Genomic DNA, 20,495 nt, shown 5'->3' with positions numbered 1-20,495 from the left:
AAGATAATGTATAATATGACTATATATGACTTTGTCGTATGTCGTTCTACTTTTTTTTTTATAGAGAAATTTTGTTCATTATAACACCTACGTTAGTTTTTAATCACTACAGAAAATTTTGTTTTACCACAAAGTACTGTTTAATTTGATTCTTAGAAGATCTATATGTAACTGCGTCTACATATGTCACTCACTAAAATAATTTTAACAACGTGATTTTAGTAATAAAGGTTTGTTTGAATTTATATTTAGGTACACTCTATATTAAATAAATATACTAAGATACAGAACCATAACATTGTAATATATATTATAATCATTAAGCGACTACCCACGGAATCATTAAAAATCATTTTATTAATTGTTTAATACGAGTATACAGATACAAAATTCTCGACTTAAATGAATTAACCTATTATTAAAATTCATAGTCAAGTTATTTTCGAACAATTTGCATCAGCCCCTTATAATATCCCTTCCACCTGAATACAGTGATCGAACGATTTTGCATCTTGTACACCTGCCGACTACCACATATACATTATAATATATAATATATATTATTCGAAAGTTTTAATCAAATACGTTTCTCTATACATGTGACAGCCCACAATTGTTTTTACCATTACGCTTTTTAATTTATTTTTATTTTTAATGCACAAGTCACGTAAGCATATTTAATTTTAATAATTTGTAAACGGTAGTCCATTCATATTAAAAAAAAAAATAATTAATAAAATGTTTACTTTCCTGTGATGAGTTATGCGCTAAAAAAATTTCCCGAGAAATAACTAATTTGGTCGTTTTTGATGAAAATATTCAATTAACGTATCATATTTTGTTCACCGTAGCTTTTGACGTTTTCCAATTATTATAAATAAGTACTTAATATTTTTATTGTAATTATATTTGCACTGAAACATTCAAAACTATGTATTTTATCAATTATAACTTATAATATGCAATCCATGTATCTATATATATATATAATATTAAGTTTGAAAGTATAAAGCACTTTTGTTTTTTAGTTACTCTCTCGAAAATGACAAAGGTAAATTAGTCTTGATGATTATAAATTAATCAGAATTAGTTTTTTGGATTCATATTTCGTTGAGGTATAGTGTATATAATATATATATACATAAGTATACTCCCTTCTGTAAAAATAATAGGATGAATTTGAGAGGTTAATTTGATAAGAAGCAAAAATACTACAATACGATATTGCTTATCTGTGGATATTTACTCAAATTAGGTACCTAATTATTCAAATTAATTTAAAATTATTTAGGTATTTGCAATTCTACATAAACGGTTGAGTAATGTCTCAAGTGACTTCCCTTTTCTACTCCGTATACATACTGTGTATATTATATTATCTATTTTATTTAACAACAACAACAATAAAAAAATAGTAATATACTAACCAAATAGAATTTTTTTGTTATATTTATACAATACTCGATATAGAAAAAAACTACTCATAAAACTACTCATATAGTTATATACTGGATGAGTGTACTGTTATATTCTATATGATATCCTCTTCCTCATTTCTTCACCATTTTTGTTACATGAATTTCCACGGACACCTGGCTACATATTATATGTATACACTATACGTACATAATATTATACACTTGTTTGAAATACAATGCCATATTAGAGAGTTACCCTCGAGTCGGTTCAGAAATAATAGATAGTCAACGGAAGGAATAAAACGACGACGAATCGCTTCCTCGGGAAAAAAAAGTGTTTGCTTACGCTTGCGAATCGTATTTCAGCTCATAATAAACTCGCATATGTGTATACTATAATATAGTACATAGGTCCTATATATACATTATAAGACATAGATATACAGTATAGTAGGTATATTATATATATATATATGAATATTACCTCTCTCAAGCGCCTGCCCGCTATACTTTACGCTGCACTCATCCATCCTCTAGTTAGTGCATATAAATATATATTATACAGGATGATTCACTAAGCATGTTTATTTTCTATATTTCGTTATTCAAAATCTGATTTATAGAATTTTCAAATCCTCGAAATTTTTAGTACTACTTTAAAGGAAAATCATCCTGTAGATATACCAACTTCAATTTTTCAAATTAAAATCGCCGTGTTCAACTGTAAATTATTAAGCCAATATTTAATAATTTTTCTGAACTTTTTCTCAACTTTGTGCAGGTACTATACTGATAAAGGGTCCACGATAACTAGAATATATGGTGGCTATAGTAATTATAAGATTTCAGTGATTAATACTAATTTATCTGATTATCGTTTATAATTTGTAAAAATGGTCCAAACGATCAAACACAATTAACAATTAATAATATTATCCATCAAATATTATTCGCTAAATAATTTTCAGAGGAAAATGGTGGTTGTCATTTGAAAAACAGAAGTTTATATCTTTAAGACATTTTTTAAATCGTACAAAACATCTCAAGAGTTTGAATAAATTCATTATTAAATGAAATAACGGGGATGATCATATTTGGCGAATCATCCTGTATATATTTACAATAGTATCGGTGGCGGCGGGCGTCTGCTTGACGGTTACCAATATACACTCACACACATGTACAATAACACACAGACACACATGCATTCACGTGTCCATAACACACGAATATTATACACACGCGCAGCGCATACAATCGGGTGCTCACACGATGTGTGTGCTAGTGATGCGCACGCGCATAAGGGACTCGGACCAGCCGGGCTTGTTATATTAGCGAAAACAGAAATGGCCCGACAGCCAGGCGCCCACTCTCGCAGTCTCTAATTTCAATGTGTTTTTTTCTCTCTTACTTCGCATTTTTCATCTGTCTCCCTCTCCCGGCCCGACTATGCATTATACTTATATATATATATATCATATACATATACATATACATACGCCGCGTGTACCGCACAAATCCCGTGCCAACGCGACACGCGTGCACACATTATAATAATGATGACATATATATTTGTACACATATACTTTATGTATGTACCTATATGCAGGGTGGCTCACCTTCGCGCAACACGATCCAATCGTGAATTTTTTTTTTTTATCAAATCAATCTGTGTGACCGGGTATTTGATAGGTACATTTTGAATTAAGTACTGAGGTATAACCTGAAGTATCAGTTGTCTAAGTTTTTGTACCGCAAAATTCAGTCGTTTATGATTTTGGAAAAAAAATGTCATTAGAAAATGTATTGTGCTTACGGATTGAACGGTTAATCACAATTTCGCTAACGTTTTAATATTTCGGTTCCCAATAGAACGTTATAATAATTAAATTATTATATTTTCAGAGATATTTAATTTCTCGTTTAGGTTGTAATGACCGACTATATCGCTGGCCCAAATTACCCACACCCCTTCCTTGAAAAACGTTATGTCGTATAATTTATAATATGCCATTGTCAAAAAGGGCTGAACGAAATGGCGTATTTTTCGGCGTACGTTTACGTTTCGATGATATATATATATATATATTTAATAATAATATTATAGTACCGAAACACGCCGCGGCAGCGATAAAACTTTGTATTAATACATATATATATATATATATATATTCTCAACCCCTATACGAATATACTATACATTAAAGCAGCAGCTGCAGTGCTTTTACAGTGTATACTCTTATACATTGCAAAAGCTGTACAGAGTACTTAATTATACATGCGAGTACGCGAATTATTGCGAACAACGTTGAGCTTACGCACCCGCTGCCCCAAATGTGAAACACGATCAAGGCGACTACCATATTATATATTCACTCTATACCTGATACTACCTATGTATATAGGTGGTAGTTACTAGTTGTATATAATATATATATATATATATATATGTATAAAAGCAGCCCAAACGTCCTAAATAAACTATTTTGCGAAGGAGCTCTTTCTCTGCCGCCCACGGCGGTGCACGTTAATTTTGTTCGAACTTTGGTGAATAATTGATATGCGACGGCTATGTTTACAACCAACAGGTTTATATGTTTATGAATACAAAGTATATCGTAAATAATTGATAAAATAAAAATAACATGGTTTTTATAATATTATTATGAGACTTACACGCTCTACGCACCGCGGTTAGCACTCCCCGGGTTATTAGTGAAACGAGTGTATAAATTCAGTAGTCAGTTTTTATTTATTTTTCGCGTGTGGGTGGTGTTGTTGACCCATTTGCGAAAACCGAGGAAACGCGCGAAGCGTTGTTTGGTAAAATGTTTTACGATTATTTTTTATAACAAGTTTGCTTTAGTCATGTTTTATGCAATTTGTTCTCGAAATGAGATACGAATAAAATAAAAGTTGCGCCGAGTTCTTGCGTTAGTATAATATAGTTTTCAAACTAATTTGTATGTATTTGTTTCCTTCACAACTCATAAGACACCTATTTATGTATTTATAATACTCGTTATAACTCAAGAGTAGCTTGTTATATAAATATAACATACACTGACCTAAAATTGCAACCAAACAATTAATTGGTAAATTAAGATTTGGGAAATCTCTTTTAAATAATTGTCTTACTCTTTATAATAAAACAAATTTTAGAACCGTTTATAATGCGCCCTGTTATTGGTACTTATAAATATATAAAATGTAAGTATTTTACTTAAAAAAATAGCCTAAACCATTATATTCTTCACTGCTATAAGATAATCTGTTTTTGTTTTAATGTAGAAATTATAAAATATTGATGAGCATAGGTATATAGTACCATGATGTGAAGGAGGGTGGTTAAACGATTAGAGGGTTGGATGGATAAATTAACGGTTACCATCGCCACCGGTGGCTGGGGTTATTGCCTCTAGGGAGAAAGAGAGAATGGTTAATAGTATAATGTAGGTACCTACCGATAAGGGTAACCAACAGAGTAAACCTGTGTGTGTATATATACAGCACAGCTTTATTTCTGCCGACGCGATGCTGTGGTATTTATGGAGGGGGGCATGCGATTAACGCAGGCAAATAAATTAAATTTGTTAAATTATGTGTGTGATCGGTACCCAGTGTGTATTGTGGTGCACGGACGTATATCGTTATTATTCCGTCCGCAGGCCGCCTCTGCTATGGCCACTGGTAATAAATAAAATATTAAGCATCACAATATATTATAACGTTGACGCAGATGTACAGATGAGGAAAATTGTGCTCTCCACCGTGAAAGATAGCCTTCAGTCGGTGGCTGCGGTGTTGGTAGAGATTGTGGTATGCCCCTATATTCATTATTATAAAGAATAATCTAAATTAAAAACATTATATAGTATAATAATGTTTAATATTATATTGCGAATTACCTCAAAAAATTGTTCATACAGAGCACATAAACGTAACTGTGTAAATAAAAATATGAAAAGAAAAGAAAAAGAAAAAAATATTTTTTTAAATCAAAAATGCTGTTGTATTACTTAAACAACGTATAGTTGTATGCATTATACCTGTTACTACTGTACATTATAAAAGCTGTTTTCCATTATATAGGTATTCTGTTTCTCTTATTAAATTGTTGAATTTTTTTTCCTAGTCATTTTTACCATCTCGGTCCACAACGATAGTCCAATTATTATTTATGGCTCAACCCTTATACAGACGACTTTATTATTATTAAAATACTGGAGTTTTCCGCTTCTAACTGAAATTCGTCCACCGTCACTACGAAACCATCTAATCGATTAATTAATTCGCGTTCATACAACATAATATTACAAATTATAATACAATAATTCAAAATACCTACAACATAACTTTTTTGTATTATTATAATGCGTTTCGTAAATATACGATTTATTGTAACATAAACGCTCACTAAGGTTACAACTTGTATATCTATATTATATCTATGAATACAAAGGCCACTAACAAACAAGGCGCAGTATCTGACGCCGACCCAACGTCTTTGTATAAAACGAGTGACTGAGTGAGGGTAAAGTGCAGCAGACTTTTGTGCGAAAAAAGGATTGCAGACATGATGGCGAGAGTGTATACGTTCAGCGCGTAAAGTCAGAAAGGCCGCGTAGTGTATATCTGTGTGTGTATGTGTGGCGTGTGCAATATATATAATATATACCGATTACACAACGGGTCGACGCACACACAAAAACGTATATAGTTCGTTCTCCCGATGTATATTATGCTGACAGAACGCACGATTTCACATATATAATATAGAAATATATAAAAAAGAAAAATTAGGTACATACCATACAGTTAAGATGATGATGTGTGTGTGTGTAAAAGAACGATTGGTTAGTATAATATAGGGGTTATATGTAGCATATACACTCGTCTTGTTTTGCTCTATTCATATCCACCTCATCCTCTGTGACGCGATTAAAATTTGAAAAAAACGATAAATCACCATCGCGTCTGTTCATGTTGAACTAAAAATTAACTGTTCTTCACTTTTCCGTACGAAAATCTCGAGTGTACAGTCGTAAATTTGACATTTTTCCGGACGCGAGAAAATTAAAAATAAAAAGTTACCTCTGTATCATAGCTAGTATAAGGGTCTACACTCCTCCCTAAAAGTAACGATGACGTGACGGATCCAGGTCGACATTTTTTCATATGGGTCACCCAGTGTACTATTTGATAACTACTATTTCTACGCTATTTATTTTTTAATTCACTTCAAAATTATTATTATATTATGCAAGTATATCATGTATTAAATAATAATTATATAATATTCTGCATGAATAATATACTAACCATATTAACCCATTCTTCAAGATTTTTTTACATACTACACATAATATTATATATTATTATGTATTTAAGTCTCGTCTCTAGAGTACAGCCGTTCCGTATTCGATTGACGGTTTACGCGGACATGACTAGGTGACTAAAACAGCACTGCAATAATGTTTTCATTGGATCATTCCTCATATTTTTCTTTCAACATTATGCATATGCGTATAATCCATTTTTTCCGTGTCCAACAAAACGGTTAATGAAATCTGTCGTTTTACTCTATGCGTGTGAGAGTAAATCCGCATATATACAACATCCGACTCGGGTAAAAATAAATACTGTTATTAATTTGGCTTGTGATCGTGCGAAACGAATGATTAACGACCCCCACCGCCTCACCCGTGATTGGTCACAATAGCTGTCGCTGCCGCTATACATCCACACTAAACTTCAAAGAAGTCTCCTCTACCTTTGTACTTTTCGTACTTTTTTTGTTCGTGCAGAGAAATGTTCGACTTGTGTGTACATAGTATGTATGCATACAATCATATTAAAAAAATCTGTGTTTACTGAGCACCCACTATGATTTTTTTCAGAGTAATAATGTGTAATAATTTGATTTAAATATATACCACCTCTATATTAAATATTTTGCCGCCGCTATAACAACGGCAGTTTTATATTATCGTGGTACTCGACAGACAATTTTTAAAGTGCTTGAACATACGTAATTATATCTTTATATATTTTTATCGAATAATTTCGCCACGCGTTTCTCTTTAACTGTAGTAATAAGTCGGTTATTGCACTTTTTGTGATTCGATGGCGGTACAATATATTTATACGGCTTTCGGTCGTCCGCCCAAATATAGTGCTATTCAGTGACGGTAATAATAATGTTCGTCAGAAAAAAACCACGTATTCGCAAGTTAACAGTGATAAAAACGTTTTTCTTGTGTATTATATTCTTTCCACGTGGTACATAGGGCTAAATGCATCACTCTCGATTACGATCACAGTGTCTGTTATATGGAAAATGCCACTAGAAAATAAATCGATGGCTTAAACGTGGGTGTGTATATTGCTGAATAAATTTCGCATAAACGACACCGATATTATATACGTAAACTGTATAAAATGTTGATACATCGACTTATATATACCTATACGTTTATTCGAATAACATAATATAAATTATTTATCGATTTATATTTGTTCGCGTTTTGAACTCGTTTGTGACTTAATACGCTGTATTTCCCATTTCGAACGACGCAGTTCATATATTTACCTATACGTATCTGTATATATTATAATATAATATATTGCACGGTAAAAGGATTCGTTGCATTCAAACGCACTCGAAATGTGAAAATGACGCAAACCACTGGATAGTGGATGTGATGGTGTACGTATAATACACTTATATAAAAGAAAACGCTGTTAAAAAAGAGGAAGTTTTCAATATTTATAGTTACCGAGCAGAGATTATGGGTCCCATGAGGTTTTTTTGGCGTTACGCCATCACCACTAGTCCGATGTGAAAAACGCGTAGAACACTTGGTATATGGATATATATATATGTATTATGATTATACGTATCTAAGTTATACCACCGGAGAAAATATTTCGCGCAAAGTTTGCTGTACAAAAGTTTTCAGACACAATAATGTATATAATAACAAAATGACTTGTATACACTGTCGAGAACAGCAGAATTATAAATGAATGCGCTCGCGCGCGCGTGTTCAACAATAGCGCGGATATTCCCCGCGATGCAGAATATTATTGGCATAACAGTATTATTCAATAGCCAGCGTTGTGTCAACATATTATTTTCTTCGTCTTCATAATTTATAATATTATGTATTCACTCGCTGTACGCGAAAACATACAATAACATAGACAGAACAGTAAATTGTATACGTTATTCCGACCGCGGGGTTGGTTTGATTTGTATTGCAATATTTTTTCACCGTCGCAATTTTTTTTAATTAGAAAGAACCCGAAAAACACTAAGTGTTTCGTATATGACTGTAGTACTGTACACATAAATATTTTTGAATTTTTCCAATAAAATTTCGAAAACGGTCGTAAAACCTTGAAGATAAGAAATTAATTTATTGTTGCAACCCTGCAATATTGATATCCGTAAAAACCAGAATATCGCTGTTTTTATCTTATAATATTTTAAATTTTAATTTCTGAGTTTACCACTATTAAAATGTATTATTAATAGGTACAATAAATAATAAATATCATATTTTTTAGATTTATTTTAATACTATCTTAAGGATTTAGTTTTAAAACTTTAAATTCAATACAAAGTCACCCATTTCACATAATGTTAAGTACTTATACTAGCTTTACTATTGTACATAATAATAATATCATATATAATATTCAATAATTTCCTGAAAATATTATTACCTTTTATAATTGTTATTATAAGGTGACGCTTAATGTCATTCCATGAGTCCATGAACATTGAATATATAAGGCATAAGTACAGTAGCTGCGGATTATAGTAGTTATACAGTTTAAATACATATAATATTATAGTAAACCGAGCCCTCCTAATAATTATTTTCTGAATGTGATTATGCGATAATGTGATTATTTTTATATGTGAAACACCATGAATACATTTTTAAACTTAAAAAGACAACATATATTATTCAACACTATAAATGGGTTACATCAAGTGCGGTACTGCGGTCCTATAATACACGCCCTGGCGAATGCGCTGTGCCCTGTCCGTATGTAATATATTGTCATTTAATTTTATATTCTCATTTAACTGCAATCATAAATGTCGCTGTTGTGGCTTTGCTTCTCCTACATATTATACCATAGACATATGAGTTATTATATAATTTTTACTGCGTCAAAGTTCTTTTAACTTTTATTAAAATAAAACCCCCATTATATTTTCTCTTCCACTCCGTGTAAATCATTGTGTATATATATTATACATGTTACAGCGTTATATTAAAGTGTGTTTTTTCTCCGTAGAAAAGGTCTACGACATAATTTACGACTCATTTCCTTTATATTTAATCGACACCGGGATGGCGTGTGCCCAGTTGTTCTGGCACAAGGTTTTCCCGTGTCCACCACTCCGCCGTTTTCCTTTTTAGCCTTTGCCGCAAGAGCTTGTAATAAACCGTAAGATTTTTATAATAAACGAGTGTTTTTTTTCTATTTTGGAGGACACCGTGGCTCCGGACTCCTGCAAGCTTATTGATTTTTTTTTTTAATTACATTTTACCGCAAGATAGCCAGATAGGGGATCGGCAAATTGCCGGGCACGCAATATAGGCAATGGGACCAACCCCTGTGCAAATAACGTTAAATCAAAAAGCACGAAATGCTAATACACCGGGAAACATATTTCAGGGCAATTCCATGTTTTCCAACTTTTAATATTCAATGACTAGTGAATTGCCGTAAATAGGTGCTGATTTTTTTGTAATACGTTTATTTTCTGTAAATCCAATTTCACAGGAGTGTGTACGTATACGTATTCATTGGCATTTTTTAAGTAAGAATTATCTACATTTTCTGTATCTTTTTACATTTGAATGTACTATAATTTTTGATTATTAAATTTATGTATGTAAACTAAAAGTTAAACTTTATTGGATTAGGACTTGTCTATAACTAATCAACTTTTTAAGTAAAATACATTTCGAACATGGGCACAGATTGTGATGGTTTTCTAATAAAAACCCTAATTTTTCCATACAAAAAAAATATTTATTTATCACTTTGATTAATCTAAATTGAATAATGGATTCTTTAAATTTAAATATGTATTTTAATATTAGTTTCTGCTCTTAAGTCTTAATTAAGATGTATATGACATTTATATAATTGTAGCTACCCCTCAACATTTTCACTTATTTGTGGACATAAATAACAATTTTTATTGAAATTCAATCGTAGACTTATCGATATGTTATTGTTAATAAAGAATAATAACACTTATATATTGTTTTTTATTTAACTTTGTCACTAAACATAAAGAAGCAGTATAGTATAGTAAACTAGTGATGTATTGTAACAATAATATTTTCAAAAGAAAATCGTACACTCATGCAAATGTAAACGTTTAAAATTCACATTTAGTAACTAAACATAATTTTCTTTTTAAAAGTATGTACGTCATAATTATTGTTATGCTCCTATATTATTATATGTAATATCGATTTTCTTATCTCTTCGTAGAACTATCGCCCCTTCTGTTGATTTCTCATATTTCAATTAGCCCTACACTTTATTTTAAAATACTTAAGATCAATTGGACATATCATTATTTGTTTAATTTTTATAACTGTTATATTATTTAAATATTAGATACTATTTCTTTAGTAATTTCAGTTGTTATGTAGCCTATGCCTATAGTTATTTTTATTTTAATCATAATTTTGTTAATTTGATTTATTTAATGTCAGGCTGTTTTAAACATATATTGAATTAAGTATTTGGATCTGGCCTACACCTACATTTTTAATAAACAAATAATAAATCGTTCACAGTGAATGTATTTGGTAATAATTTTTAATAAAAATGGTAACGTCGATATCATACATCGTTTCATTTTTCAGGCTACAAACTCCTCACACAATATAATATCGCACGTATTAAGTACAGTAAAAAATAATCAGTTCGACGAAGTGTTCGAAATAAAAGATTTAGAAAAATAATAAGTATAACTGAGAACAACTAACGGTGATACGCCCATCAGCAACAAGATTGGCAAGTCCCAATTACAAAATCATTAATATACCTACGAGTACGAGGTAGGTAGGTATGTAAAGTTTTATCGCGAGGCATTTGTTTACCAAATAATAATTATTATTATCATCGTTGCACAACAATTAAATATATATATATATATATTACACACACATATAATATGTATAAATATATAATACAATATATTAATATTCGTATATGTTTGTGTCGTAAAACCTTCCACCTTCGCTGCACCGCCGCACACAATGTTAATCAATCTTGCTCGCAATGATTTACGTGTAATAACAGCGTATACGCCATATTATCATAAAATATGATATTATTATTCTCATTTATATTACCATAAAACAGTTTATAGTATATTACAATAATAAACATCATGGCTTGCTTGCGGGTCAGTTGGCAAACCAGCCGTCTCTCGTGTCCCATACACTGGCCAAGTTCTAAATATATAATCAAACCATAGATGTTTGTCACATTAGGGCTTGCTAGCACATGGCGTATTTTCTAAAGAATAATGAAAACCTTGAAACGTTCAAAATATTATAATGATGATACCATCAAATCATCGATAAGACGACAACTGACAAGTATCGCGACGACACATCAACGATTCCGTTGAATACTATTGTAGGTAATCGGTCGCTTATTAAAAAAAATCTACTTTTACTATACTTCCTGGGCATCTGGTTTTCCTAAAAGTTCATCGCCTAAAAGTAATCCACTATTATGAAATATACCTGCATAATACCTACTATAATTTTCTATTTATCTACGTCTTGTGCTGTATGCCATGAAAAATAGTAATTTATATTGTTATAAATTATTTTTATTTTTAAGCATATTATTTAAGTGTACAATAAGTATCTAGATTTGCATTATATTACATTCTATCTACATTTTTTATTTTTATTTTTTTAGAACCTGAGCGATTATTTCAACTTAATCCATGGTTTTTGTTTTAATATATCTACTGTTTTTATTATAAAGAACAAATACATAACAAATTTTTTAATAACTACGAATAGGTTAAATAACTCTGATCATCTACTTAGCATAATATAATATTATGCATATAAATTATGATAAAAATCGAAGAACATTTAATATTGTGATGATTACTAAACACCTCATTGAAAAATATAAACAAGAAATAATATTACATTATATCATAATACTTATATAGATATATATATATATATATATATATGTATATATGTGTATGTATGAGAATAATAATAATAATAAAGAACTGTAGATCATTGAGATCAAAATGAATACGCCACTACATCCTATACATATGTGATATGTCATTAGTTATATACTTCACAAAGCATTTAAATTATTGTTGTAAAAGGGGAAACAAAATTCGGTTATTACATTATAATGTATGTACCTGTTCACACTTCACTGTAATGGCAATAATATACTAGTAAACCGTCGATAGATGATGTTGAAATAGATTCTATGTGTTGTTCTTCCGAACGAATTGTATCATCTGTGAGTCTGTGACTTAATACTACATTAAATCTTTTTATTTAATTATTGTTGGTTTCTAACAAAGAAATACTTAGAAAAACTCGTGTCAGAGGCTAAAGTGATTATAATATACATATTGCATTTAATAATTATGATTTATGACTAAATAAGACAATGTATCGTATAATATTGCATTAATAAGAACGTACAAGCTGAAAATAACATAATATTTATATTGTTACTTACTAATATATTATATAATACAAATACTAATAGACAGTATTCAATAAAATTTGATCGGGATTACTACATCGCATTTTTATCGAATTCATATCCATTATATTAAGTACTAAGTACTACTTGAACTACAGCAAAATTAATAATATTATTATTCTATAATATAACCGTTATTTTGTTTACAGGTGTACCATTTCCACCGGGTCGGAAGTTGACCACCGCCGAAATATGGGACTCAAGGACAAACAAACCTCGACCAGATATATTGAAACAGCACTTCATACTCGAGGGTCGGATAGACGAAGCGGCCGCGTTGCGCATCGTCAACGAGGGCGCATCGTTACTCAGATCCGAAAAAACCATGATAGACATCGAAGCTCCTGTTACCGGTGGGTACAATATATTATTATAAGACGTAGTAAATTAAATATAACGTTTTGTTCATTAATACTAAGTATTTTAAAGACGAATATAAAGACACTAACAGTGTAGACTGTAGATTATCAGTGATAATAATTGTTTTATCAAAAACATAAAATTGATTGGAATAATAATAAGTGTTATATATTCTAAAATAATATCATTCTGTACATCGTAGTATAAACTATAAATGTCTACTTGAAAAACTATAAACGTAACCTCATCGCAGCTTTTGAATTGATCCAACACTGAAATGTACCTAACTATTATTATTATTTAAATAAAATATTAACAAAAATCATTGTATTTCAACCATATAATAAGATATCAGTTAATATTTTATTAATATTGAACACCACAAAAAGAAAAAAAAGAAATGTAAAGCTTGTATAATTTTTAATTTTTAAGTCAATCTGAACAAGAAGAGAGTATGATGAGAATAACTGTGAAGAACTTGTTTTTGCCAAAGACGGTTAACTGATAAGTTAAAAACAACTCATCATGCTTTTGACTGTAGTATTTCTATAACATTGGATTTTGCTGTTCATAGTTATCTAAAATATTATCCAGAAATTTGCATAAAGACCATGTGACTCATGTTCATCGTGATACATTGAAGTTTTGAACTAATAATACCTCCCCAAATCAAAAAAACACATCATTGTTTTCTTCTAACCTAGCTACGACACGTGCAATAGACGTTATAACTTATAAAATATAAGCGATCGCGTTCGAAATTATTAAAATATATTATTCACAGTGTGGCCCAGTATACCTTCATATTTTATTCCTGCAAGGTTATCCTACAACCGGGATTTATCTTATTCGTGTGTTATACGTTAGTAAATCGTGTTATATAAATCTCGAAGAATGTACATTCGTATATTATATTGAAGTAGGTCGTTTGGTAATCGCGCGACTGCTATACACACGTGCATGTGGCAAAGACTGCTGCAAATCCCGAGAATAATGCTATTCTTTTTGACAATGCTTATAATAATATCTTATACCTATGTATAAGTTGGTGTTCTGAACACGTTTCGTTGTATGTTTATCTATTATATTGCTCAACAGATACGATATTGTCTGACGACGTTTAATACGCGTCATATATTAAATGTCCAATGTTCTATTTGATATTATTTGCAAATGTTTTTCGTTAACTTTTGTGATTTTTATTGGCATTAGCATGACGTTTAAACCTGACATAGTTAGTCAAAGTTGTCGTTTAATTCTAACGATGATAATATATCTTTTCTGTCGTTTGTTCCGATTGTTCCGAAAATACTGTTGGTATGACGGTTGTTTGCAAAAATATAATAAAGTCGAAATTTTCAACTCAAAAACCATCACCTTGAATAATATATAATACCATAATATACATATCATAATTTTCCTAATCACCAACAGTATAAGTTTTGAAACATACATTGTTTTTTAATAAAAAAAATTACTAAATTTTTGACGAAAAACATTTATTCATTTTTATTTAATTACATGTTTGAATGTAAACTTTTTGAATAAATATCAATTCACTGTAGTATTTTAAATTGACTGTCGTCTGTCCCATTGATTTTTTTTAAATCCAATATTATTAGTATAGGTTTTATGTTGAAGAACATTTTAAATTGATTATGATTATTTAAATTATAAAGTATTTAAAACATCAACTAAATTCAATTTATAATTTAATTTATAATTTAGAACAAAATGTATATATTCAATTAGAATATAATATCTAATATTTAAATAAATATAAAATGTATGTATTTTATATATTTATTTATAATTCCATCAAGCTATAATCCTATTAAATATTTGAATCAGTTGTGTGTAATTACTTATTTTATATCTAATTTAAGGCACGACTGTTTACAAACAAATCAATTATTTATTTATTTATAAATTAAAGACGTTTAAACTATTAAGTACATTCATTAATTTTTACTCGGTGTTTACTCAATAGTTAATAAAAATACTTCCGACGTTAAATCATTTTTTTTCTTTTAATCTAATTACAATTTTAAATCTTTGTTTGAATTAAAAATCGTTTAAGTTCTATCTCAGTGTATTTTTTTTTTTTTTTTAATATTACTTATATAATTTTATAAGTACATTTCAAGTTTCAGCTAATTGTACAAACTACAAAGTGATAGTTGTCTGCCATAGATGACTATAATAAGAATTTTATAACTTTAGAATGTTATAAAACTATTAAAAATATCTGTGTGTATTTTCAGATAATACATACATTATATTAATAAATATAAATATTATATTATATTTTTTTTCATACTGATACAATTACATGTTAAATCCTTCAAATAATCTAAATACCTACCTACTTAATAATAAAATCATATACTCATATGGAAAATGTGAATATACCTACCTAGGTACTACAGAATTATTATAAATAGAAAACAGTTAATAAAAAATATGGTATTTCATAATATGGGAAGATACGTATAAAATAACGGTATTCTTAAAAAACACTTAAAATATCAAACAAAATACTATAAAACTTTTGTTCTTTAAACTTTAAAATATCAAAATTAAACTTATTTTTAAAACTGAACATTGAACAAGGATGTAATATTAGACAAATATCTAATATAAAATACCAACCATGAACCATGCATACAAAACTATACTAAAAATTGAAATCCACACATACTTATATTTTATTCCAAAAATTTAAAATCTTTTAACATAACATAAAACATTTTCTTGAAAAAAAAAATAATTTGAATATTATAAAAACAAAATATAGACGTACAACAAATATAATATGGAATTATTATATTATCCCATTATTTAATTTTAATTTTTATAGTTTTATATTTTATTAATCATTGATCTATATGATATTATAAATAATTATAAGAAAAAAATATGTATTTATTTATATTGATGTTTTAGTAATGTAAGATGAATATATTGTAATTATTTTATTTTATTAACTAATCCATTTATAAAAATTACTTTTTTTGAATGTACTTAAATACATTTTTACACATCTAATATTTAACATGAATTTTTATTTAAAATTGTGAATTCGCGAGCTTACACATGAACCAGTTATTCAGTGAAGTCCGTTGGATTCTTGAAAAACAAATAAAAATTAAGAAAATTATTTCACAAAGAACTAATTTGTTTAAGATTTTCTTTCAAACATTTTTATGAAAAATGTCAATAGATACGTTAATAATTTTATATTTAAGTCATTCGGTAATCCTATAAAATTAATATTAACACAATTTTATTTTAATTGTTTGATTTCAAATTCTAGTTTGTGGCGATATTCACGGTCAATTTTACGATCTAATGAAGTTATTTGAAGTCGGTGGTCCTCCTGCGACAACTAAATACCTATTTTTGGGTGACTACGTGGACAGAGGGTATTTCAGTATAGAGGTAATTTATTAATAACATTTAATTGTTTTTATTTCCTCCGATGGAAATTGATTCTTTGGTATTAATTCAATACCAATGATCACGTTACAGTAATGTTTCATTATCAGATTTTGAAAAGTCATAATAAAGGACAAAATATTTTCGGTCTCTTACGCATAAATTATACAATATAAAAATAATCAAAGAAAGCGAATAAGCATACACATCCAACTTAAAATGTAGTCATGACTTATACTTTAGTGAGAAGCAGCAGGACAACTAGAGATCTCCTTAACCTACCCGTGTGTATAAAAAACGTTATATTTAAAAAAAAAATTGGCAATTTGGTCCCAAAGTTATAGAACGATAGCATCCAGCCACAGCTTAAAATGCTTAAACGATAATTTATTTTGCAAGTTTGAAAGTTTTATAATTTTTTTCTCAAACAGTAATTATTTTTCATACAAAATTACTAAACACCCAGGAAATTAGATACCTGATGACTATCATATGATTCATACACACCCTCATATTATATTCTCATTTACAATCCATCGATATCATAAATTTCTTTTACATAATAATTGTTTGAAAATATATTTTCAAAATTACTATAAATTTACATAATACCGCACTATAACTTTACGGCTGTACCTGCGTGTTTTGGTATAGAAGCTGAGGAGTATAGGACATCAAGAAACTGGATTGAATTTCAGAACACTGAACACTGTTATACCTTATACGAAATATCAAAAAGTGAAAATGAAGTATAGATTAGAGACAATATTAAATACTACATTAATTATCACTATATTACCTTAATTAATTTATCTTCATAAAATCGATATAAATATGTCAATTTATTATAATACCAATACATTCACATTATCTCTAAGACATTAGAGTTCAGCCATATAATATTCTTATATTGATAGGTACACGGTAGATGATACAATTCACAACGTGAATAATAATAGTAGTTTTATATAATACAGTACTGTTGTATATTTGTATTTTGTATATTTACCTATTACGTTCAGTATTTTTGCATAAGTATAATATAATTACATTGCACTCAACGTATAAATAAATGAGAGACGAAAGTAAGATATTAAATTTAAGATCAATATAACATTCAAATATTAATTATATTATTTATATTAAATAACCTAAACCACTAAAAATAAAAGTATTCATTTTTAATGATTATTATATTTTTATTTTTATTTTAAAAACAATAACAATATAATATGAACTTTAAGCTAATAAACAAGTTAAAAATTTAGGGCAAAGTTGTTAAGTTTAAATATTTCATAATAAGCGTAAAAAAATGCATTTTATTAGTATCAACTGTACCAAAACAAAATAATATTTTTTATTAATTTATTATTTTTAAAAAAAAATAATATTTTTATAGAAATATAAGTATAAATAATATAAAGAAACATTTTTTTTTCTTAAGTATAATAAATATTTTCAATTTTAAGATTTTTTTATATCTTATAATTTTGTTATCAATAAATCTCATATACCAAAAAATAAACCTACAAATATAAGTCTCTAAAACAATAGTAATAATAATGCTATTATTAGTCATTCTAACTTTATATATTATGTTCAATACTAAGAATTTAAATTTGCATTGTTGTTAGTGAAGGGAGGTATATATTGGCCCTAGCTACTCATACAATTAATGTACAATAATAGTATCTACATATATAATTTAATACCGCTGCAATTTACCTGCACCTGCGATTGTTATTTCCTATGTAGTTATATATTGTTTATAAATGATTATTTTGTTTGTAGTGTGTGCTTTACTTGTGGGCTTTGAAGTTGTGCCATCCCACTACATTATTTCTATTAAGAGGAAACCACGAATGTAGACATCTAACCGAATACTTCACGTTTAAACAAGAATGTAAGTAAATCAAATTAATGCAAGCGTTTGTATTTAAAATTAATTTAATAAACGATGTATTACTTACGTACACAATATAATATTGTACGACTCCACTGAAATGCTCATATATCTAGGAACTGCGACAATATGTGTGACTGTGTGTAATTAACGTGCATTGTTATTTTCAAAATAATCATTATTCGTTTATATTATTACGAGTATATTATTAGATTCTTGAAACTAGAGAAACCTATTTTATACAACTGTTTTGTCACTTATTATTTATTAATAATGTAATTATTTTTGGATAAACAAGTTAATTCTGTACATTGACTTTGCAATAATTTTCAGTTTTTAAAAATACTACTTTGCGGATCACAGTAACATTTTAAATTACAATCATTTAATTTCTTAATATTTTATAAATTATAATAACCTTGTATGAGTAATGAAAAAAAAATACAGACACAACTTTTCAGTAAAAAAATTTTTTTTTTTTTTTAATTTCGATAAACAATTATAATATAATACACAAAATGTCTTCAATACGGTTTTGGTGGTTAAATAAAAACCTTACTTCAGCAAACCCATTATTCTGCATTAAAAAAAAATATACTAAACGGGTATACTCAAAGTAACATCTGTCGAAAGTTTTAACTATTTTATAAACATGCATTAATACTGTAGATTAAATGAAAATATCTTTAAAGTACCTGTTGACTGTTACATCATATAAAATTAAATGTTTTTATTTTATTTTATATATTATTACTTTACACATGAGTATTTTAACGACAATATTGAAAAAAAACATTGTTTAGGTTCAATATGTATTATTTTCTTCAAGTCAATATTGAATAACCTGTGCAGTGTATATAAAACTATGACTTAAGGGACGTATACATTGTGTAATGATTTTGGTTGTAATACTCACGTGTATAGATATTATTGACAACGACATTCCCCAGCGATTTTCACTCTTTGGTCTTTTGTAAATACAAATATTTCATTTATTTCACCACAGGTATAATATGATTATAAAGCTTTATTGGAATGTAAAATTGAATTAGAGGTATTCGGATAGATAAACGGATAAATATAAACTTAAGACGATAAATATATGACTTTCTGTCAGTTGAAATTATATAACTCTATACCTTTATAATATATAATATATTATATATAGTGTATATTATGCATAAAGGCTGATTAATTTAATAATTTACCAAATAATTTACTTTATACGTGCCCGCCACCGACATTGATAAAGTATGAACTATTTACTCATATATTATTTTATATAGCTAATCGTGATACCAAAATAAAATATTGGCTCGTAGTTTTATTCCAACTCTAATTCTTTTATTCTATTTTAATCACATTAACTTTTCCAGGTAAAATAAAATATTCTGAGCGAGTATATGATGCTTGTATGGAAGCATTTGATTGTTTACCTCTTGCTGCGCTCATGAATCAACAATTCCTTTGTGTTCACGGTGGACTCTCGCCAGAAATACATAATCTGGACGATATCAGAAGGGTAAGCCGCTGCCGATACGTTAATTATTAACTTATGTAGT

At 28.6% G+C, this 20,495-nt stretch overlaps 1 protein-coding gene across 3 annotated transcripts in view; it reads left to right on the top strand.

The window, feature by feature from the left end:
- LOC132928580 (serine/threonine-protein phosphatase 2B catalytic subunit 3-like) overlaps positions 1-20,495 on the top strand; it is a 59,934-nt gene that overhangs the window by 28,464 nt on the left and 10,975 nt on the right. For all 3 annotated transcript variants that reach the window (XM_060993403.1, XM_060993561.1, XM_060993478.1), the window contains exons 3-6: positions 13,382-13,585; positions 16,909-17,033; positions 18,822-18,933; positions 20,310-20,455. In XM_060993403.1, the coding sequence (XP_060849386.1) occupies positions 13,382-13,585; positions 16,909-17,033; positions 18,822-18,933; positions 20,310-20,455 (587 nt within the window). The remainder of the gene's footprint in view (positions 1-13,381; positions 13,586-16,908; positions 17,034-18,821; positions 18,934-20,309; positions 20,456-20,495) is intronic.

The sequence above is a fragment of the Rhopalosiphum padi genome, chromosome 1 (genome assembly GCF_020882245.1).
Source record: "Rhopalosiphum padi isolate XX-2018 chromosome 1, ASM2088224v1, whole genome shotgun sequence".
Classification (NCBI taxonomy): Eukaryota; Metazoa; Arthropoda; class Insecta; order Hemiptera; family Aphididae; genus Rhopalosiphum; species Rhopalosiphum padi.
Note: the sequence above shows the minus strand (reverse complement) of the source record. Positions and strands in the feature narration are given on the sequence as shown.